A 22,913-nucleotide genomic window follows, 5' to 3' on the forward strand; every position below is an offset into this window, starting at 1 on the left:
AGTTTTTATCTTACTCTATTTATAGGATATTATAGGATATTAATAATATATTGTATATACATAAAATAAAACTATTTATAGGATATTAATAATATATGGTTAGACTGAGAGACGCTATCTCGTGAAGGCTTGTTCTGATTGGCTGAGAGCTCGGGGTTTCACGGTTACGCGCTCAGGTGAAGCGCAGGTGACTGACAGATGCAGAACTTCATCAGAGACACCGGCGGGATGACGCCATGCACGCGCAGCTGACGGACACAGCACACGTTTGATCAATCACTGACAGGTAAACAACAACAACCTCCGTTTGCGTCTGCTTTATAGCTATTATTATTATTACTATTATTATTAAATAAATACAGGGTGCGGGTGCAGAGAAAGCTGGGGCATGCAAAATTAATGAGATTCTAGCTATTAGCGGATATCGATTACAGTTCAAATTTAATTTTATTATCTAAGTTTTATATCCGGTAGCTACTTAAACAGATTATTTTATTATTGATATATCAGTATTTGAGAAATAATAAGACTGTAGTTTCCATTCTGGCTCATACTTTATTTAGCGGAGTTCATGTTTCCATGTTCTTACTAATTACAGAGTAATTCTAATGAACTAAATGCAACTGGTGTGTAATTATTTTCTTGTATCTTGCTTGTAAATACTCATAGTTTTTTTTTTTTTATCAATTTAGTAAATAATTATAGTAACCTGTAACACTAACGCTGTAAAATAAATAATTTGTGTTATAGAAATGAAAATGTTTTGGTATATTGTGTGGCCTCCAGTATACTAATATGATTTGATCTGTGATACATTCTTTATAAGTATTTTTATACCATAATGTAAATATTCCATATTTTCCAAGGTACTTTATGGCACAATATACTGTGTAACCATATCATCTAAAAGTTCTGTTCCTAAAGAATGTGTGCAAGAGTCATGTTCATGTTTGATAACAGTTTCAAATTATGTTGTTTGAATCATAATTTGCAATGCAACCGTAAAGGACCTTTCAAGGTTTACTTAGAATTCTATTAGATTCATTGTTTTGTCATTATTCTTGTTGAAAGTTTATGTAAACTGCACATGAAAATTTCTATTTCTAAAATTAGCTTTGCTGTCCTACAGAGGCATTTATTTCTGTTAGTTGTCATAAAAAGTGATTTTAAATGTTCTTAAAAGTTTGTGTGTGTTTTAACCATAAAAATGTCACACTAACAAACACTAAATTCAACTGTTTATTGGATTTAATTGTATATCAGTGTGTGAGTGTGTGCTGGAAATTGTGAAAAAGTTCCCAATTACTGTTTTCCAATAACTTGTTGAAAATGTCAATGTTGATGATTTTTCTTCATATTTACATATTTAAATTTTCTTACATGTATGCCATTGTGAAAAACTGAGTATTGCGACATGGGACAGTCAGGCTTGAGAAATAAGAACATTTGGATTTCATCATCTTCAGTAAATTCTTAGTAAACTCCTAATTTGCTGTTTATTAATAGTTAGTTAGGTAGTTATGAAGTGTAGGTATTGAACACGATTAGGGATGTAGAATATGGTCAGGCAGAATATGTGATTTATAAGTACTAATAAACAGCCAATATGTTAATAAAATAAGTCAATACTGAGAATTGGTCCCTACACTAAAGTGTTACCATGTTTTTAGATTTTTTTATTTTTCATTTTTTGAGAAAAAAAAGTAGAGACACAGATGTGAAATCTTTTTTAAGACATAGTTATATATATGAGACATATATATATATATATATATATATATATATATATATATATATATATATATATATATATATATATATATATATATATATATATATATATATTTGCTCTCATTAGTATGTGTTTTATTGGTGGAACACCAAAGATATTTTGGAAAAATGTTAATTTGTCCATACCGTGGGGTCAAATATTTTTGGCCTTCACTGATTTGTATTATATGGACAAAAAGTAATATAGGTTAAAGAGTAAAATATTATTTTTATGTGTTTAATTTAAGAGTGAACTATTCCTATTAAATGAATACAAATTGAGTTATAGTTTGCGAATGGGATATTTTATGCAATTTTGTGCGGTCAAGTCATAGTCATGGTTTCTGTGCAATTGTAAATCTTACTATAGTCGAATAGTTTTGGGACGTGTGTTGTCCCATGTCTCAGTTTTGGTGACGGTTTTGAAGTGAGCGCCCAGTGTGTAAGGAAAAGTTTGGCATCTGCCTCTTTACATGGAGAGGTGAATTATGCATCCATTCACTCGCTCACAGGCAGATCTGTTTCACAGAGGCACTCATTCATTAGACTCTCGCTGTCTCTGATCATCCCCAGACTGGACGCAGTGGAGGTATCTGAAGCCACGTGTGCATTATGAAGGAGAACAGGTCCTTGTGTCAGGTGGAGCAGCTGCCCTGTGCATGTCTGCTAGACTGCCACCGACAGACCCACACCCGCAGCGCCGCAGGGGCCCCGAGCCGACACAGAGCCAACGGGGCAGTGGGCGCCTTGTGCAACAGTCCCAACTGCATGGTGGCCGCCAGGCTGGAGAACTCAGAGCAGGGGCGGCACGGGGCCGGCAGCGTCCTGGTCACCGGAGGGGCCGGATACTTTGGATTCAGGCTGGGCCGCGCTCTGGCAGGCCAAGGGGCCACGGTCTTACTCCTGGATCTCCACAAGCCGCCCTGGGATATCCCTGATGGAGCCGTCTTCCAGCAGGTAAAGTGAAACTGGAGAGCATTGGGCTGAGGGACGTTCGGGCAGCGGACTGTAACAGAAACAGATGGGTGCCAGGTGCAGAATACGCAAGGTGATGCAGGACAACCGCCTCCAGTTTCAGAGAAGAGTTTTTATGACTCGTGAAAGTGAATCTGAAACTGCCATGTCAAACAGAACCATGCTGTAGTTAATGAGCCTAAAGCCAGCTTTTTCTAAAAGTGCGGGGCAGGTCTGTTCTTACAGCAGGAGCGGAAAACAATATTAAATACAACTAATAACATCATTGTTTAGAATAATGAAATAAAAAGGTATGAGAAATCTAGAAATCAAATCTAGAAACGTTGTCTAATAGTAATGATTTATACTTTTTACATTGCTGTTATTGAATAAGCATTGCTATATTTTTGTATATCTCTGTGTGTTTTACTTAAAGATTGATATCCGTGATTATGATGCCCTGTATAAGATCTGTGCTGGAGTGGACGTTATATATCACACTGCTTCCTATGGGATGTCAGGACCTGAGCAGGTCAGTCAGAATAAAATGCATCTAATAAGAGTTCGGTTTATATCACAGAGACAGAAGCAATCAAATAAATTGCATGCAACATTACTTGAGCTTTGATTTTTAATATAACATGAGTATTATTTTCACATTTGTATTAGTCTGAGTGTGAAGGACTGTCCTGCTGTCACACCATGCTGAAGTGAATTATGTATTTTCATGCTCTGCAGCTGAAGAAAACGCAGATCGAATCAGTCAATGTTTGCGGCACGAACAATGTCATAAACGGTGAGCTGTCATCAGTTGATTTACCGATACTGCAACTATTGGACCTTTTATCCAAATAATGAGTCAAATGCTATTCATAAAATTTCCATTAGATGTTCCTAATATTGTTCTAGGTGTATTTCTGATGTGCAGATTATGAGCTGCCCACGCTTGACCAAATTCACAGGCAACATCATGTGTATCTTTCGTAAAAAGGACAAAGAATGCATTGAGACAAGATCAGTGAAAAAAAACTGAGAAGGCGGACAGAGCAAAGAAATGTAAAAAGAGTTGAATGCAACTTCAAATATGCTATTTTGGCCAATAATATCTGGTTTTGGTTGGTGGTTGTAGTCTGTACGGAGCGGGGCATCTCTAGACTCATCTACACCAGCACAATCAACGTGGCGTTTGCTGGCCGGCCCATCGAGGATGGAGATGAAGACTCAGTTCCCTGTGTGCCGCTGGACATGGTGAGACGGACGCTGAGTGTGTTGTGATTTATTCTGTCTCCAGTCATTTTCTGAAGGGTTCATATTAATGCATCAGGAGATTTAGATCTATCTAGACGGTCTGAATTGCATCAGACCCAAGTCTTATCTAAGGTTGCAAGAAGAAGCACCTTCAGAAAATGTGAAAATCTTATCTTCCTTTACCCATATCCAATTTTTAATTAACACAGACCGATCTGTTACATTAGTGACCATAGGCATCAGATGAGGATGACTTTCACTAGGGATAAGTGTGTCACGTTTGATGAACTCTGTGCTCCGCTTCACTGTCCCGAAGAACAGTAGACTGAAGTTAAGGAAGGTTAATGGAATCAAATTAGTCCACCTGACACCTCACTCGTGTGATGAAGCCCAAGTGCTGCAAACTTCATACATGAATACATAACATCTGATGAATCATACAACGCTACAGCTTACACACTCATATTTCACTGGTGCTCATTTTCAGCCGAGGTTGTCTGGCATGTGATTATATTATATTATATTATATTATATTATATTATATTATATTATATTATATTATATTATATTATATTATATTATATTATATTATATTATATTATATTATATTATATTATATTATATTATATTATATTACAGTGGAAACTTCATAGTCTAATCAATTTAACTTGAGAAATTTCATTTTAGAGCTGATGTCCCATAACTAAACATATGTACTATACTATACTATACTATAACATAAGTAAATGTACATATAGTCTGGAAATGCTAATAAGGTCTTGAGATTTGTTTCATTTTTGTTTGGTTTTGTTTGTTTCTCTCTTCAAGCACATAGACCATTACTCCAGAACTAAAGCGATCGCTGAACGCTTGGTGCTCGCTGCCGATGGAAGATCAACAAAAGGTACGGAAATGGAAACTTTCTGGTCTCTGAAGTCGATCCTGATATTGCGCACAATAGCAATAAGCGCAAGTGGTATCATGTACCCTGCTCATATTGTGTGTGTGTGTGTGTGTGTGTGTGTGTCCACTGCTGATGAAGTATTGAGGTAGAGGCTGCTATGGTAATGACCTGCAACCCAAGCCAACCGGTCCCGCTAACACTGTTTTAAATTTAGACCTAGGCTTAATCATAAAGACAAGCTCTGAGTAAATTTGTAGCTGGTGTGAAGCTTATTTTGTGTGTTTGGGTTCTGTGCTAATAATCACATCAGAACATAAAGCGAAAAGCAACTTTTTACCAGGAACATTGCTATTTTTAGCGGTGTGAAATTATGTAATTAAATATACTTTCTTTTTTTTCATCACTTTATTTCTGGTTTATTTGTTGAACACATCCAGATCAGTATTATATTTCTTTGATATTATGAGTAAAACCAAAAAAGTACTATAGTATATATTAGCCAGTGCTGTAACACCGTGTGCAATGGTATTCTTCAAGTATGTTTAAGTATTGTGTGAATCCTATAGCAGAAAATCTGGAAATATTACTGATCTGTTCTTGCTTTTTCATATTTTTTTTCTCATTGAGTTCTCTCTTATGCTTTCATAAGTAAATTCTGAAAAAAATAGGCTAAAGTAATTCAAGTAAAAAAGTGAGATCCAGTTTTATTTTAAATTATATTTGGCATTTTTTGCATAAACTTTGCCTTTATGTAGACAGAATTATGTAGAAACAAAGCGGTAGAGAGACAGGACCACGAACTGCAACTCAAACTCCGGTCTTGTTTAGATTATATTTAGGCATCTATTTATTTATTTCTGAATATGAAAACAAAATAATGTAGGTCACTGATCAATCTGTTATGTAATATTGAGGTACTGTTGTTTTAGGCGGTGGTCTTCTTCACACATGTGTCCTGCGCCCCTCTGGTATCTATGGTCCTGAAGAGAGAAGACATTTACACAGGGTGATGGTGAGTGCTCTCATTCTCTCTCAATTATCCCCGTTCCATCTTTACCCGTTTCCCCCTTTACTCTCTCTCTTTCTCTCTCTCTCTCTCTCTCTCTCTCACACACACACACACACACACACACACACACACACACACACACACAGGTCTCAGACAGTTGTACTCTGTGGCCTCAGCTGTGCCACTGTGCCCAGAGCTGTACAATATTAATGGAGTCTGTGAGAGGCTCCTGTGACAGACTGTGCTTTAAACTCTGCCTGTGCATACAGACACACGACTGTCTGTGCTTCAGCTGTAACTGTCTGTGTTTCTGCTGTGACTCCATAGATATACGTGACTGTTTGTGCACCTGCTGTGACTCTACAGACATACAGGTGCATCTCAATTAATTAGAATGTCGTGGCAAAGTTAATTTATCTTTATTAATTCAACTCAAATTGTGTAACTTGTGTATTAAATAAATTCAATGCACACAGACTGAAGAAGTCTAAGACTTTAGTTATTTTAATTGTGAAGATTTTGGCTCACATTTAACAAAACCCCACCAATTCTCGACAAATTAGAATATGGCAATCAACTAATCAACTTAAAACACCTGCAAAGGTTTCCTGAGCCTTCATCTTCATCTTCATCAAATGATCTCTCAGTTTGGTTCTCTAGGCTACACAATCATGGGGAAGACTGCTGATCTGACAGTTGTCCAGAAGACAATCAGTGACACCCTTCACAAGGAGGATAAGCCACAAACATTCATTGCCAAAGAAGCTGGCTGTTCACAGAGTGCTGTATCCAAGCATGTTAACAGAGGGTTGAGTGGAAGGAAAAAGTGTAGAAGAAAAAGATGCACAACCAACCGAGAGAACTGCAGCCTTATGACGATTGTCAAGCAAAATTTATTCATGATTTGAGTGAACTTCACAAGGAATGGACTGAGGCTGGAGTCAAGGCATCAAGAGCCACCACACACAGATGTGTCAAGGAATTTGCTGAACCACAGACAACATCAGAGGCGTCTTACCTGGGCTAAGGAGAAGAAGAACTGGACTGTTGCCATTGGTCCAAAGTCCTCTTTTCAGACGAGAGCAAGTTTTGTATTTCATTTGGAAACCAAGGTCCTAGAGTCTGGAGGACGGGTGGAGAAGCTCAAAGTCCAGTCTTAAGTTTCCACAGCCTGTGATGAATTGGGGTGCAATGTCATCTGCTGGTGTTGGTCCTTTGTTTTTTCAGCAAACCAAAGTCACTGCATACATTTACCAAGAAATTTTGGAGCACTCCATGCTTCCTTCTGCTGACCAGCTTTTTGAAGATGCTGATTTCATTTTCCAGCAGGATTTGGCACCTGCCCACACTGCCAAAAGCACCAAAAGTTGGTTAAATGAGCATGGTGTTGGTGTGCTTGACTGGCCAGCAAACTCACCAGACCTGAACCCCTCTACAGATATGTGACTGTCTGTACTTCTGCTGTAACCCTACACACGACTCTCTGTACTTGAGCTGTCTGTGTACATACAGACACATGCATATCTTCTCTACCTCATGTGCTTCCACATTCTTGTGTCCCTCAGTTTAGAGTCTGTTATGTGAAGTGCTGATACAGGAACAAAGTTATTTTTTTTATTTTTTATTATTATTACTCTCTTCTCTTGTTTTTTTTTTTTAGGTGAATGTGGAGAGGAGGTTGTTCAGCTTTCATTTTGGGGACCCTAATGCCAAGATGAACTGGGTACATGTGGATAATCTGGTGATGGCTCATGTTTTAGCAGCAGAAGCCCTCACTGCAGATAAAGCTTTTGTGGCGGTATGTGTGGAATGATGGAATTTATTTTCATATTACAATCAGCAGTTTTGAACCCAGATCAGTTACAATGTGTTGTAAATTTGTTTTTGTTATACTTTTTTTTTTTTTTTTTTAGAGTGGACAGGTTTATTTTATCAATGATGGGGAGTCTGTCAATGTCTTTGAATGGCTGACACCTCTGGTGAGTAGCAGTCAAACCAGGTATTTAAAATTAATGCATGCATATTACAATTATTTACTAATTTAAGGAACTGCACCTTTATTTATCTGCAGTTCGAAAGACTAGGTTATAGTCGGCCTTTGATTCACCTTCCTGTTTCTCTGGTCTACTCAGCAGGTACGAAGAAAGTGTAATTAAAATGTACAAATTTGATTAAAAAAAGGAAATTTTTATGGTTTGTTTTGCAAATAAAAATGTATCACACATTCTTGTTTTCTCCAGCAATATTGATGGAGCGACTGCATGTGGCTCTGAGTCCGATAATAGAAATTCCATTACTTCTGACAAGAAACGAGGTAAATATGTTTCCTCCAGCCTTCACTGCATCATGTCTACAGTTTTCTCTAATCACTTTTCCCTGGTAAAGTTGTTTAGATGCCATCTTGAGAGCAGCTTGACATTTCAATTTCACTTCGCTACTTATAGGTAATTAAACTGTGTTAACAATCAGAGAGCTCACGGAAAAGAAACACATCTAGAGGAGCAGTTTTATTTCATTTATTTATTTATGCAAGTAGATCGGGCTGGGTGATATATTGGATACTTGTGAGTGTCACAATAACTTTGATATTTATTATTTTACCGTTTTATAGTTTCACATTAAACTGTGCATTGTTTGAGAATCTAAAATGTGCTTCCTGGACTACCTAAATAACCCTAGTCAAGCTCATATGAATGGTAGGCGCATGTAAAGAAGATGAATCTATATTGAATTCCAACAAAATATAAACATATAATTGTATGAATTTTATAATTTAAGCTATATTGCTACTGGCAGATGTGCGTGTGTGAGATACACTGACGATGTTGTGATGGTGACAGCTATAGCCTGAGTATGGCATCTTAGTTTACCATCAACTCTCCTAAACATGCACAGCAGCTCTATCACTCCTAAACTTATCATAATGAACAGAGTTTACGTGCTGTATTCAGACAGGTCTGATAAATGGCACGAGCAAGCATCTGTATCTGTAACACACTGTATCTCCTCCAGTTGATTCTGAGAGGGTAGTTAAGGGTGACAAACGAGTTGGCATAAAGGCAAAGCAAGAAAGAAGAGTTGGGTTAGTGGAGCTGGGTGTGGACTGGCGCTGTGTCATGCATTAGTCATGAGAAACAGAAGCCACAGGCTGAAGGGTGATTCTGGTCAGATGGCGGCAGGTTTGATGATTGCATTGTGAATAAAACATGAGACGCCAGCTTCTTGCTGGATCTTTGAGTTGGAGATGGACACCTGAGGAAAGAAACGCACACACACACACACACACACACACACACACGCGCGCTTGAACACACTAGTAACAAATGGGTATATCAAACACAATGGCTATAGCTATCCCAGTTTCTAAATCAAATCGTACTGTATATTCAGTGACCCCAAAACTAATGGGACACTTTTGGGCACCTAAAAGTATAGTTCAGCCAAAAATTCAATTCAATTCAAGTTTATTTGTATAGCACTTTTTACAATACAATTAGCCAGTGCAGAGACTGTAAAATTGGGGTAATATGATCATATTTTCTTGACCTGGTAAGGACTCTAGTCGACAAAAAAATTACCCCCTGAATTACTCTTTTTTTTTTTTGTATTTGTCTACCAAATACACAGATTTAAAGAAATACAATTATAAGCCAAACAATACAAATGTGGAACCATAACTAATAACAGTTAAGTAATATATTGTGTGAACAGTTTATTTCTGGATTCGATTTTTAGGATAGTGAATTGAATGTTGGCATTGTTCTTGAAATGACTGAAGCTCTTCTGTCGACTCTCGATTGTGAAAACCTCAAACCTGGAAAACTGATCAAATCCCAGTCCTTTTCCTAAATCCCCTGGCACGACTGCAGAAAATTCAACTTGTGCCAAACGTATGTACGTGGTGTACTTAGAAACAACTTATATTTGATGTAAATAGTGTTTTGGATTTCAGATAAGTGTCAGAGAGATCATTCTGCCCACTTCTTGAACCACTAGCGTTTCATAATTACAAAATGTTCATTTAATTTTTCTCTTTATTGTTTGAACAATATACGGTGTACATGTTTTGAAACCAAACAAACCTCCAGAACTTCTGAATACTTGGCCACTTGATTATTTATATTAATGCTTTTGTCCCTGTATATCACACATTGTTTGGAGAGAGTGTTAGAAGTCTAAACCGTGTTTTGTTGTGTTTTGTCCATTAGATGGCACCAGTCAGTTTCATAGCATGTTCTCATCCGGGGATTATCTAGAGGTCGACTCATGAAGTCTCTAGATAGATTTGGTATGGAAGCCCGTTTTCACATCTGCATAAACAATAAGACAAAGTAATTGCGACTTTTTATCCAACAATTCTGAATTTTTTTAATATAATTCGAGTCAAAATTGTTACTGTATGTAACTCCGATATATAAATAGTTTTTTTTTTTCATCACAAATGCATGTTGTATATCAATTGCAAGTTCAGAATTCCGAGTTCAAGTCAGAATTGTGAGATATACAATTAAATTGTTTTCGCAATTAACTTGTTTTGTTGGAAAAGTGCTTCCTTAATTTGGAGTAGCTATAGTTGGATGGAACCAAAGTTTTGTTGTCTTTTAACTGGCCCAGCTAACCAATTTGTTTAAACAGCTGTGTATTATGTAATTGAATGTATAAAAAGTAGTAGGAATGAAACTAATTTATGTTTTAAAAAAATTGGGGTTGAGCCCCAGGTAGTGCTGATATTTCCAAACGCGTCACTGTTTGTATCTCTCTGCTTCTCTGTGTTTATAGCAGTCGGAGAACAGGATGTCATTGTTGTACAGTAACTGTATAGTAACTGTGACTGTTACTGCAGTGCAATTGGTTTTAATACATGGAGATGTGGTATAATTTCAACCGAAGTGAGAGCTGAGAAGGATGTTTTAATGTTGAGAGACCTGGAACGGGTTTCTCTCAAGTGACTGAGAACTTGATGTAGGGCTACTCAACAATAGGAAACATCTTAGAAAATCCACTGGACAAACCTGGATAAAAACACATCACCTGTTTAATATTCATGAGCGCAGCTGATAAGGTTTATATGGTGGCAGCTCACCCGGCACACACTTTCAGACGGCTCCAGGTCTAGACAGCAGTGTGTGTTGGGTCAGGGGCATCTGCTGTGGCTCTCGGCCCAAGTGGAGATTTTCCATGTAGATACTCAATCTGCAGACTGGTAAGGGGAGAGAGACTCTGGGGGCATTTCATCGTGCCAGCAGAGCACGGCTACAGAGCGGCTTTATGTAAAAGTAATGCCAGGTAAAAGGAGGTCATTAAAGCCATTAGTAAATGTGAAGCCCTCAGAATCTGATCTGTCAAGTCAAATCCAGAGAGCATCTCTCAACGCAGTGTTCAGACAACCTGTCAGCGACACTTTTTAAAGTGACAGTAGATCAATAATAGACTTGGGGAAAAAAAACTGAATGTAATGTTTTCACACTCTTAACTGCATGTTATTTACAATTAAATGGAAATGTATCATAGTTAAAATTTATATTAAATGCAACTTACATTTTTTTGACCCACCTATATGATTTATCTTGTGCATCTTTATTTCATAACTACTTTTAACTACTACCTTAACTACTTTTTAATTTCATAACTATTGTCCTTGAAATATGTTTAATATTTCAAGCTTATATAGTAAACTAGAACCCTTTAATGTAATTTCTTTTGAAACTTGTATGACAGTTTTATTTAAATATGCTTCTAAGATTTAAAGTTGACATTCGGCACAGTTAAGCGCTGAGAGAAAGCAGCACGGTTGTGCTTTGAAAGCTTGTGTGTTTGATGTGTACAGAGACATCCGTCCTATCGTCTCATCTCTGTCTCAGCTGACCTCTGCATCTCTCTCAGGTGAGGAACATCGCTGTCAGTCACACCTTTAAAATCGAGAAGGCGCAGCGAGAACTGGGCTTCAGTCCTAAGAAGTACAGTCTGACGGACTCGGTGGATCAGTACCTGCAGGGCCGAGCGCCGCGTTCAGCTGTGTCATTCCCGAACACACTGTACCTCTTCCTGCTGCTCCTGGTGGGATTCATCACCCTCGTGATCCTCTCTGCAGGACGGGAATGAGAAGCTCACTCGAAGAGAAATCTAATGGATCACTTGTAGGGTTTGAACTAGGGCTGGGCGATATTGTGAATTCATCCTATCCTTTGCTATCCTTTTTATTCTGCCACTAAGTTTTATTAAGACTGTCGTTAAACTCATTTTGGCTTGAGAGGGTTAGAAGGGATAGTAAAAACTCGTCTTCCAAACACAAATTATGATTTTTCGAATGAAACCTGAGTGATTTCAGTCCCTCCGTTGAAAGTCCAGGTAACCAACACTTAGAAGATCCAAAACAGTCATAAAGACATCATCAAACAAATCCAAATCCAAGTATTATGAAAGAATAGTATTTGTTTTTTAGGTGATCAGATTTAAGTAAGGCTTTCATTTGCATATAAACACACGAGCACATAAAATATAGTAAATATGGAAGTTTAAATATGTGTGATGAACATTTAGTTCAGCGTGAGTATTTATATGTATAAAACTATTTAAGTAAATGGCCAATAAATCAATTAAAAAACGATTAATTTGTGCCATTACTAAAAAAAAACATTTAATGGGGGAAAAAAATAATTTATATTTAGTTGCTATATCACTCTCCGACTCAGAAACTAACTCACTTTTGCTACATTATGGATTGTCCATATAGTTATAAGAGAAGTGAGGCATGTGATTTAGGGTTGGGCTAAATTTAATAAATATAACTCGCAGAGCTGCTTGAGAACAAGTGTATATAGTAGATATGTTTTGAAATGATGTTTGTTAGTACTTAGGCCATAATTCATTTATTTATAGTTTGAAATAGGCAAAAAAATAATGCAGTGTGATCTTGGAAGACAGAATAATGTCCCTATCATTCACATCAGAATAAGACAGAATAATGCAAATTAAAAATGTTGTTTGTGATGCTGGAAAAGTAAGTGTTGGTGGATTCTCCAGTTTTTTTGTCTTTAATTCATTTTGATTGTTTGCCCACGGTCTTCCACAAAATGAAGTGCATTTACAGTTGCACTTCCTAAATGTATTTGCATGTTATGCATTGCAAAACGAAACATGTCGATTCAGCACACAGTTTTTTTTCATTCATATTCTTTTTATTAACACTATTTAACACTTTTGTCTTTGCCTCAGTAAAGAAACTCAAACAAGATGACTTTTAAAGAAAGTATATTAATACTAGAGCACTAATGCTGAGAGAGGCTGTACATGAAGCTGTACACTCATTACAGTGACTTATGATTCTTCTTTCTTTCTTTCATTAAACAGTTTAAAGAGTATCGTTTCTGGTATCAGTTAATGAACCCCATATGAACTGTGCTGGTGTGTGTCGGGGAATGAGTGAGATCGAGTGTGTATGTGCTTGAAATCGTTGAAGTATTACATTTGTGTCATATGTGTTCATATTTCAAAACACAAGCAATGACAACCCAGACATATGACATAGACATAATAGACGAGTGTGTGTTTGAAAAAAGAAATGATAAATGTTTAAAGTGAGACATTGTTGATTTGCCCTGGTGTCTGTAAAGGTTTGGAGGAACTATATTTAACAGCATTTACACATCTGAAGCATATATGTATGCCATGCATGGCATGCCAATTAACTGTTTTATATTCAGAAGCTGGACTTGTAAAGGCAAATGTCTACTGATATAATCTAAGATTTTGCTTTAGACTTAGGATATGTTGTTTTTTGGGATATCTTGTAAGCTACAGCTGTGACATAAGAAAACGGTTCATTGGTTATGAATTAACAAGTTAAATAAAAACGTGCTGTGAATCCTCTTACTTCTAAAGCATTGCTTTTTCTTGAACGGTTTTCTCAAACTTAATCTAGGCCTACCACAAGAGGACGCCACAAATCAGAAAACAACACCCGCGTTTTGTAGAAGTCATATAATATTAAAACAGATAGAAAAAATGCGGAATACACGACTTAATTCCACGAGGATTTCGTCTTATTTGAAGCTAAGTACGTGTAAGTAAGTGTAGCCCCGGAACCTGCTTTGAGCTATTCTTCTGAATCTCAATGATAAAATATTTATGCAAAAAGACGTAACAAATTAGCGGTTATGTTGGATATTTAATCGATAAATAAAACCATAGCAGGCGTAATTGGTTCATTCATACAGTTTTATTTCCTGGATAACCCAAGTAAGATGTTAGCAATGCCGTTAAGTTATATACACAGATCGCTGATCTTCAGAAAGGCATCTGTATTTCTGAGAAGAACCTTATTCAGCACCAGTAAGAACCAGATTGTGCATTCATGCACTAAGCACATCAAATTTGATAATCTGCAGCTGATTAACAGTAATAAATAATGTAGAAAACTATTCAAAGTCTTTTACTTAAAACACTGAACTCAAGATTTATGCACGGCTGAAACAACCATCAACTGCGAGCGGAATTAAGAGGTAACAGATTCAACTGTGTACATTCTCAACAAATATAAACACGATTTTTTAATGCGGCTATCACAAATTCGATTGTTTTATCTGCAAGATTTAACTAGAAGGGTTAAGAAAGAAATCTAAACAGAGAGATAGTTGCTCCGCATTTAAGATTTGGTCAATTTACCTCTTTTCAAGAAACTGCTGAAGAGAAACACTTTTTTTTTTCTTTTTTAAACAAACTCTTTTTCCCCCCCTTCTTTTTATCTTGAGCACAAGAGCTATATTTTAGCTGCACACTAACATCTGATCATGCACTTTATAGCCTTCTAACACAACGCTGACCAAGAAGCATAGGCCGTCATTTTGGATGGCATTTGAAAAGGGCGGGAATTTATGCCAAAAATAGAAAGCAAACTTTCTTAGCGAAGGAACGGCTCAAGTACAGTAGCACAATTTCACCGAAATAAAGCAATAATATCAGAAATGGAAAACACCACAATATATGTTGCTCCCTCAAGACAATATTCAATTATTTTTCTTTGTCAAGTCCAATCCATCTATGAACATTTCCCTGTGATCTCCGCCTGCTATTTAAGATATCAGTCATATCAAGAAACACGTTTCCTTCTTTCTTTTTTTCTATACACGTCACTTTCCTAGTCATCTACGCAATACGTTGATTTAAAACGTCAAAGCCTACTTATACTTGCCAACTCAAGGCATTTAACAACTTCAAAATGTTACAAAATGAACCTGGACACGGTTGATCCCGATTAAGTATTAAGTTTGGTTATGAAATACACGTCATCAAAGACATAAACCCACAATAATTAGCTATTGTCTGACCAGTTAAACCACTTTGACCGGAGAACTACTTACAACTTACATAAAATGCTCTACTTTGTGCTGGTGTAACATTTAAGTAACTTACGTAGTCAAATCATCCATTCAATAGCCTTCAATCCTCAAATGTATAACCCCCTCATTCAATACATTTTCAACATTTCAATGTTTTCATATCCATCAACACATTGGTAACGATCTATTGTTGACATAATCCCACAGGCAAGAGAGAGAGAGAAACAAAATCGGAAAACAATGAATGAATACCAAACAAGAATAGAAATAAAGTCTCTGGACGACAGCAACAACGAATGAAATGAAATAAAATAAATAAAAATAGAACTAAAACAAAAACAAAACTGACCATAGGCCTGTCGTCTAAAGTGCATAGTTTTACAGTGGTGTTTACATGAACGTCAAAACAAAGTGCTGGGAACTTGAGCGAATGTGGCTGCCAAACTTTTAACTGCGACTTAATCTAAACAAACTATTGACACAAAGTCACATGAGGATTTCAAGCATATTTACACGAGCTAACTGTAACTATATGGCTAGCACATCAATCCATTGAGGTAACCAGACAGTTTATAAAAGCAGCAAACGGTATTGCCTCACATATCATTGTTAGTAATGTCATTGAAATCACATGCAGTCTTTCTTTTAAATAATAATAAAAAAGAATTGTAATATTGCTTGTGATATTTCTAGACGCTAGAGAATAAGGCTACATATTGTCCTACTGAATTCCTTAATCATATTTGTTAGTTATTTTTTAAGTTTTTAAGGTTTATCAGATGAATCACACAAAAACATGTTTGAGAAAGAACAGATTTTAATTACTATTATACGTTTTTGCCCCAAATTTAGCTCGACAAATACTATTTCAATGCATTAATATTTTACAATAACATTTTTGGTGCATTACTGTAACGAGAATCAGAATGTTCATAATATTCTGTTATAGAATGCGTTTAATTATCATGAAAATAACGTCAACAAATGGTTCTAAAAATGGGCTTAGTTTAATAATATGTATTTCGATTTTGGTGCGAAACTTCTCGTTCTTGGTTTTGTGAGATTCACCCTTTCAGACGTATGATTTACATTAAGTTAATGCGTTAGTAATAATAATTTAGTCTACTGCACATTGGATGGTTAAATCTTGACCTTCCGCACAGATGTGGTTCTACGAAATCAAGATGTGCTTTCAAACCTGTAGCACAGATGTATTCGGGTGTCACATATGGCTGTATCGCAGAGATCCACACTTCTCATGTGCCTCAATCATTGGAATAAGACTTAGAAAAGTACAAAAACACTGTTCAGGTCTCCTGCATTTGCAGGTTTTGGATGTGGAGGGTTTGGTGGTGTATAGGCACAGGTTTTATAGTGCAATCGACACAAACAAAGACCATGGCGCTATTAAAACTCTCAACACGTCCATCAAGTGAATTCAGAAGTGCTGAAGATCACTACATTGAAGATGCATAATACTGCCAGCTCACTGACTCGGCCCGGCCCTGTTCTCACTCAGGTCCTCTTTGGTTTTCTGAATGCAGGTGAAGATTTCTTTAAACAGGGCCTTGTATTCTGGCTGATGGAGCTCGTTTGCGAGGCAGATGGTGTCCGTTGTTATGGTTGCCTGGCTTTTGCGGCGCTGCGCAGGAGCGGTGGGCGTCTGGACGGCTTTGTGGCTGAGGTTGTCTGCCCCCTGCTGGCAGCGGCGGAGCAGCTCTTCGTATTTCACCTGTAGTGCGCTATATTGCGCGTCCACCTCATTGAGAAGCGAGATCCCACGCTGCTTCACCGCTTGAGCTCGGCGGATACAAGTGCGCTCATGTCCACGCCGGATATCCTCGGCTCGAGCCCCACGGACGTAGCTGTCACTGCTGCAGCGACGCCTCCCCTGAGGGAGCTCCGCCTCCTGCTCCTCCTCCTCCACATGCCCCACCCCCACTTTTTCCTCCACGCCGAAGAAAACGCTGTCGGGCAGCATGACGTCTGTCAGTCTTGTACCAGATGACTCGGAGCGCCACAGCTGCCGGAGCTCCTCCACCTCTGCCTCCAGCTCGGCCTGTCGACGCCGCGCTCCCTCCAGCAGGCTCAGACGCTCCTCCAGAGCACCGTTTTCTTGCGCCGTCAGCTCCGTCTCGCGCTCGGCCTCCAGCCGCCGGGCTCGCTCGGATGCCAGCTGCACCTTGAGGTTGTGGAGGGTGTGCTGCAGGGTGGAGTTCTCCTCCTCCACATGTCTGTCATCCAGTGCAGGCCAGGACTTCTCCTCCTGCAGGCTCTCGGAGCTCAAGTACCTACAAGACGATAGGAGCATGAGTCCAAACAACCATTTCTGCAAGAGTCGTTTATTTTGACAGAATATATAGACCAATCTGGTACTGAACAGATCCATAATAAACATCATATATGAGCATTATTTTATTCAAAATATTTCTTTTATTCATATTTTACAATTAATAAACTTATTTGTATTACTTTATGACTATTTTATTAATATAAATATATTCTGTAATACGTATTTATTTATTACTTATATTATAGTATTTATTCATTTTAAATGGTACAATTGAATTTAGGCAACACAATATTAATGTAAATAATGTATAAGTGAATATTTAATAATGATAATGAATAATAATCAATATTATTGTATTATAAATATAAATATATTCTGTATTCTGTAGTTATTTAATTGTTTTAAATGCTACAAGTGAAAGTAGGCATCATAATGTTAATGCATATTATGTATAAGCGAATAATTATTTTATTTTTACAAATATATTCTGTACTCTGGCTATTTATTTAACCATTTGAAATGCTACAAGTGGTTTTAGACAGCACAATATTAATATATATTACGTAGAATGTATATTCATTTTGAGAAAGGGTGTTATAAAAATGATAAGTGTTTTCAAAAATAACTTTGAAATAGCAGTAATATTAATAACTACTAAAGCAGTAATTGAAATGTAAAAATAGGGAAAATTGGCACACACAAACGAATATAATCAAATATTAGTTGATACTGTTAAATAACAGATATGGTACCAATAGATTCCACAGAAAACCTCTTGCTAATTGCATCAAAGGACCTATTGCACACAGTTTACTTCTAGCTCCATATTAGCCTCTGCAGCACTGAGGGATTAGATCAGGGATTACTGGATTAAGGGCCAGGTCAGATTATGATGTCTGGTTTTAGAGGTCCTTAAGATGCCCAGTCAGCACGTACTAACTCTGGAGTACACAGATCAGAGGGGTCAATCATGAGCTGGACGTCACAGAGAGCCCACTTCAATTAGTGCTGCATGAGGCCACAAACCCTTAGCATAATTACAGGCTCTACCGAAATTAAAGTCTCCATAAAACTGCTTCCCAAACACAAATTTCCTTCTGAAGCTGATGCATTGCCTACCAAAACAGAACGTATAAGTAAAAGCAAGATCTTCAGCACAAAGTCGAGCTCTCCAGTGACAAGCTGAGACATGAGTGCATGGGTGTTTGCGTGAAGCTGATGTGAATGATAGGGATTTGTTGGCGTCATTTGGCTCCAGACTCACTTGTCTCGTTGCAGATCATAGATTTCTTTCAGACAGGACATGCTTTGGGCCCCGAGGCTGCGGCGCGCAGCTGCCAGATCTCTCTTGGACTGAGACACCTTCAGCTCGTCCACCTGCTTCTGAAGACCCTCCATGTGAGTCTGCAGCCCATCTATGGTCTCGGTTAGACTGCAGATAAAGAACAATGAATCGACGCGTGTTCAGACTTCAGTGTAGTAGCAGAGAGATCTGGACGTGTCCTCACCTCTGGATCCGGTGCTGGGCCGTGCGGTTCTCCAGCACCAGCCTCTGGTTGCTTTTCTCCAGGTCTCGGGCTGCTAAGTCCAGCTGCTCATAAACTTTGGCATGCTGGTCGTTCATCTGCCTCAGGAGATCCACCTGCTTGGTCAGGTACTGCGAGAGGCAATATACACATACACAAGTCTTCAGATATTTCTGTCAACCAGACTGATCAATATAGAAATTACTTCGTACAGCTGGAAAATTATGTTTCACATTTAATTTCCCTAATAACCCCTTTGCATTTAGCAGACATGTTTATCCAAAGTGACTTACAATGCATTCAGGATACACGTTTTTTTTTTTTTTTTTTTTCTACCAGTACCTGAGTTCCCTGGGAATTGAACCCACAACCTTTTGCACTGCTAATGCAATGCTCTACTGAGCCACAGGAACACTTTTTTTTTTTTAAGCAAAAACTGTCGGGACTGGAAAGTTTGAGTAATTTCTGTGAATTGGTTCACACTGTCAATTTTAAGTAATAGATTCATAACGGATTCAACAATTTGTTTGCATAATCAAAAAAAATTATTTCCGATTTTTTTTTTTTTTATCTATGGAAACTCGTAGTTTCTGTAATTAAATTAAATTTTGATATTCGATTCATTTACATAACTTTGGGTTCTTCAAAAGGTAATATTTTCAAAATAAGCAACATCTTGATTTTTTTTTTTGAAGTTATTAATCATTTTAAGTAATATTGAGGACCCCTTAGAAGATTGCTAAATTGCACAACTGCGTTATTCCAAATCTTTCTTCAATTAAGGTCAAAATCCTGAAGAATATCAACATTTTCAACCATTTTTAGATATTTCCCAGCTTAACATGCACAGAATGGTCGACCAAATTTGGTTGTTACTGGTAGTGGTACAGAAAAACGCTAAAATTTTACATTTATATATAAATATTGCAAAGTAGTATTTCTTATATTATTATTTTAATTTGTTACCGATCACTTTGCACTATGTTCTTCTTCTAGTTATTTACCTACAAGTCTCACACATTCACAGAGCTCACTTCCACATTGCTAAAAAAAATACTGGAGGCCACAGACTTTCATCATTCAGAGCTAGCCGATGCTAAAGATGCTCTGAAGCAAACCACAGGCCAGTTTTCACAGGATACAATGGCATTTCACAAGCTAATGCAACTGAGGCTTTCTAAACATTTCCCTGCTCTTTTGTCAGTTTCACTACAAGAGACAGAGGAGTTACTTCATGTTGCAATTACATACTTCCCACTATATTGTTACTGACAAGTCAATGTTTAACTAGATCGATTATATTTGAAAGTTATAAAACCAGGATCAAGTAAACAAAGATTTAAGATCAAAGGCCGAATGCTATCTTACGGAGTACTGAAAGGTGTAAATTATTCACTACCTCTATGGTATGCTAAAGTATGCAATGCATTATGCATCAATTGACATTTAAATCAGTAATGCGATACACTGTTTGAGATGCCTTCATCACAAGCATGTGAACAAGGCATCCAGTTATCATCTTTAAAGTAAATGTTTTTTTTTTTTTTTTTTATCATTCAATGTATGTTTACTCTTTCTGTTGTCTAATCAAAGAATGGAGATCACGCTTGTAATTCAGCAATTCAACAATAACACTAGGAGGTGAAATAAAGCTGTTTGCACTGTGGGATATTATGTGCAGTGTGTTTAGTTGCACACATGCAAATTATGGCAAATGTGATGTGATAAGGTATTCTGCTCTTACAGAACATACGCCATCTGTTCACAGTATTTATATTATGTATACACAGCAAAAATAATGAGAATAGTATCCCATTCAAACATTATCCATAGAAAGTGATTGACATGAGATAATAACGGGACAACACAAACACTGTTAATGTCTTATCTAACGACTGGGGTCACGCCAGACACAGTTCCAGTTTCAGAAATAGCACTAGTCCCTTCTGCACGATGTCCTAACCGTGACGAGGAAAGAGGATCAAACAGGAAATCTCCCGCTGTTTACGCATTTCCCCGAAGGGAAAGACCAGTGGAGTACAGCAACTGTGAAACTAAACTAATTTCTACCTTTTTAACTGGATAGGAAGCAGATAATGTGACCATGGATGGTTTTAAAATCAAGATTTAAGATCACAATTTATGAGAAAATTAATTGTTTTAAGGTGACTGCAAGGTAATCCCAGTTTTTGACCATTTTGAACCGCTTTCTCCTTCCACTTGTGTCACATAAATACACCATATCAACTACTCGTACAATACAAAGACCCAGAACAGGACATTTCAGATCTTTAGCACATAAGATCTGTGCCGTGGGGGAAGATGTGTTGGATTTTGGGGAGCTTTGGGAGAAGTGTCACCTCAATCTCCTGCAGCTGCTCGTGATTGGTGGAGTACATCTGCTGAAGGCCCTGCTCCAGCTCATGGTTCCTGTCCAACAGAGTCTTGCCCAGCTCAGCGGCCAAATGGAGATCTGTCCCACACACACACACACACACACACACATGGAGAACACAGAACAGTAAACATCGAGCAGACCTAGTGGGCGTTCTCCTGCCAAGCCCAGCGGCAGACGCACGGTCCACGTGAAGAACAATAAAACCTTTTTCAGGGATGATTCAAATGGACAATAATAGTGTTTAAACTAGTAGTTCCTCTAACTTGACTGGTACTGCATGATGCTAGCCAGACAGTCATGGGTTTGACACGCACATGCAGTGCTAAAAAAAAGTCCTTTGAACATAAAGAAATATTAAAGATGCTATGAATTAAAGCATCTGCCAAATGTTAAAAAAAAAAAAATCTAGTTATCATCACTGAAATAATAAAATACATTAAGATCTGAATAATAATAAAACAAGTATAATGGACATAAAATTGCAGAAAATAAAGAAGCTAACATCATGTAGTACACTCGGCTTTCCTTGTGTATTTGTATTTTTTATGCCTGAATATTTAAAACCAAATGGTTTACTCATCACAAGTTCGACGTTATAAACAAATGATCAAATATATGAATACACAAACCAAACGTGTCAAAGTAGGTTTCAAATCCTTTTTTTTAATTGCAGAAAAAGTAACATACAAATAATAACAATATAAATTATAAAAAAGAACCACACACACACAAAAAAAAAAAACAAGCATAGCTCACGTTCAACTTTAACAAATATAGATATTACAAAGCACAATGGGGAAGTTTGAAGATTGTATCATAGTATCTTTAAACCTGTCTTTAAACAGACACAGGAAATATAAACGTCAAAATCAGGACAAAACAAATTTAACATAGGAGATGAATTAAGATATCTCTGTTTGTGTGTGTGAAATGTTAGTATGTTTCAAATGTGTCATCATCCTCGGCTGATGACGTCAGAGTGCGCATTAAAGGCTTCACATGGGCGTGACCTTCAGTTACATTACTCTCATTTCACATTACCTTTATTAAGAAATGCCTCTTTCATTTCACTCAGGGTTTAAACACTATCGCTTCCCCTAAATATTTCAACTGACCTCTGAGAAAGCCACGTCGTATTGATGCGGACGCATTTCTTAGCTCAAAGAAACGTGTTTTAATGAAAAGTACACGCATGTACTATCATTTCTCAATGTACACATTATTGTCGAGTCTTACCATGCTCCAGATCTTTCCTGCTGTACCACAGCTCATCTTCATTGCGATCAAACTCCTCTTCTACTATCACGTCCGTCAGCATCTCGACTCCACTGAAAAGCTTTAAGCCCGTCGATTATTTTAAGACATCAGCGCCCTTTGTCTGATGGATAAACGCCGGTGAGCGACTATCCCTAGCGGTGTGACCCGGCGTCTCTCTACAGCAACGTGGCAGACTCCGCTTTAGAGAGCGGACTG

The 22,913-nt window shown here is 37.5% G+C and overlaps 2 protein-coding genes across 2 annotated transcripts; one reads left to right on the plus strand and one right to left on the minus strand.

Moving 5' to 3' along the window:
• The first annotated feature begins 2,358 nt into the window (after positions 1-2,358).
• LOC132140917 (putative short-chain dehydrogenase/reductase family 42E member 2) lies at positions 2,359-12,020 on the plus strand. Its single transcript, XM_059549984.1, has 11 exons — positions 2,359-2,727; positions 3,161-3,256; positions 3,463-3,520; positions 3,854-3,972; positions 4,801-4,876; positions 5,806-5,888; positions 7,546-7,683; positions 7,799-7,864; positions 7,957-8,020; positions 8,126-8,199; positions 11,769-12,020. The coding sequence occupies exons 1-11, from the start codon at positions 2,383-2,385 to the stop codon at positions 11,985-11,987; spliced, it is 1,338 nt and encodes a 445-aa protein (XP_059405967.1). The 5' UTR covers positions 2,359-2,382; the 3' UTR covers positions 11,988-12,020.
• A 2,597-nt stretch (positions 12,021-14,617) lies between these two features.
• On the minus strand, positions 14,618-22,903 carry cdr2a (cerebellar degeneration-related protein 2a). Its single transcript, XM_059549996.1, has 5 exons — positions 22,677-22,903; positions 21,403-21,515; positions 19,025-19,173; positions 18,781-18,948; positions 14,618-17,514 (listed from the first exon to the last, which is right to left on the minus strand). The coding sequence occupies exons 1-5, from the start codon at positions 22,756-22,758 to the stop codon at positions 16,710-16,712; spliced, it is 1,317 nt and encodes a 438-aa protein (XP_059405979.1). The 5' UTR covers positions 22,759-22,903; the 3' UTR covers positions 14,618-16,709.
• Positions 22,904-22,913: the final 10 nt, after the last annotated feature.

Source organism: Carassius carassius, chromosome 1, assembly GCF_963082965.1.
Source record: "Carassius carassius chromosome 1, fCarCar2.1, whole genome shotgun sequence".
Classification (NCBI taxonomy): domain Eukaryota; kingdom Metazoa; phylum Chordata; class Actinopteri; order Cypriniformes; family Cyprinidae; genus Carassius; species Carassius carassius.

Excerpts from the sequence above, each read along its gene's own strand:
- cdr2a (XM_059549996.1), bottom strand. The coding sequence starts at position 22,758 with ATGCTGACGGACGTGATAGTAGAAGAGGAGTTTGATCGCAATGAAGAT. Across the intron at positions 21,516-22,676 it reads CAGGAAAGATCTGGAGCATG|ATCTCCATTTGGCCGCTGAG; the intron begins GTAAGACTCGAC and ends TGTGTGGGACAG. Across the intron at positions 17,515-18,780 it reads TATGATCTGCAACGAGACAA|GTACTTGAGCTCCGAGAGCC; the intron begins GTGAGTCTGGAG and ends ATCGTCTTGTAG.
- LOC132140917 (XM_059549984.1), top strand. The coding sequence starts at position 2,383 with ATGAAGGAGAACAGGTCCTTGTGTCAGGTGGAGCAGCTGCCCTGTGCA. Across the intron at positions 3,973-4,800 it reads CCTGTGTGCCGCTGGACATG|CACATAGACCATTACTCCAG; the intron begins GTGAGACGGACG and ends TCTCTCTTCAAG. Across the intron at positions 7,865-7,956 it reads TTGAATGGCTGACACCTCTG|TTCGAAAGACTAGGTTATAG; the intron begins GTGAGTAGCAGT and ends ATTTATCTGCAG.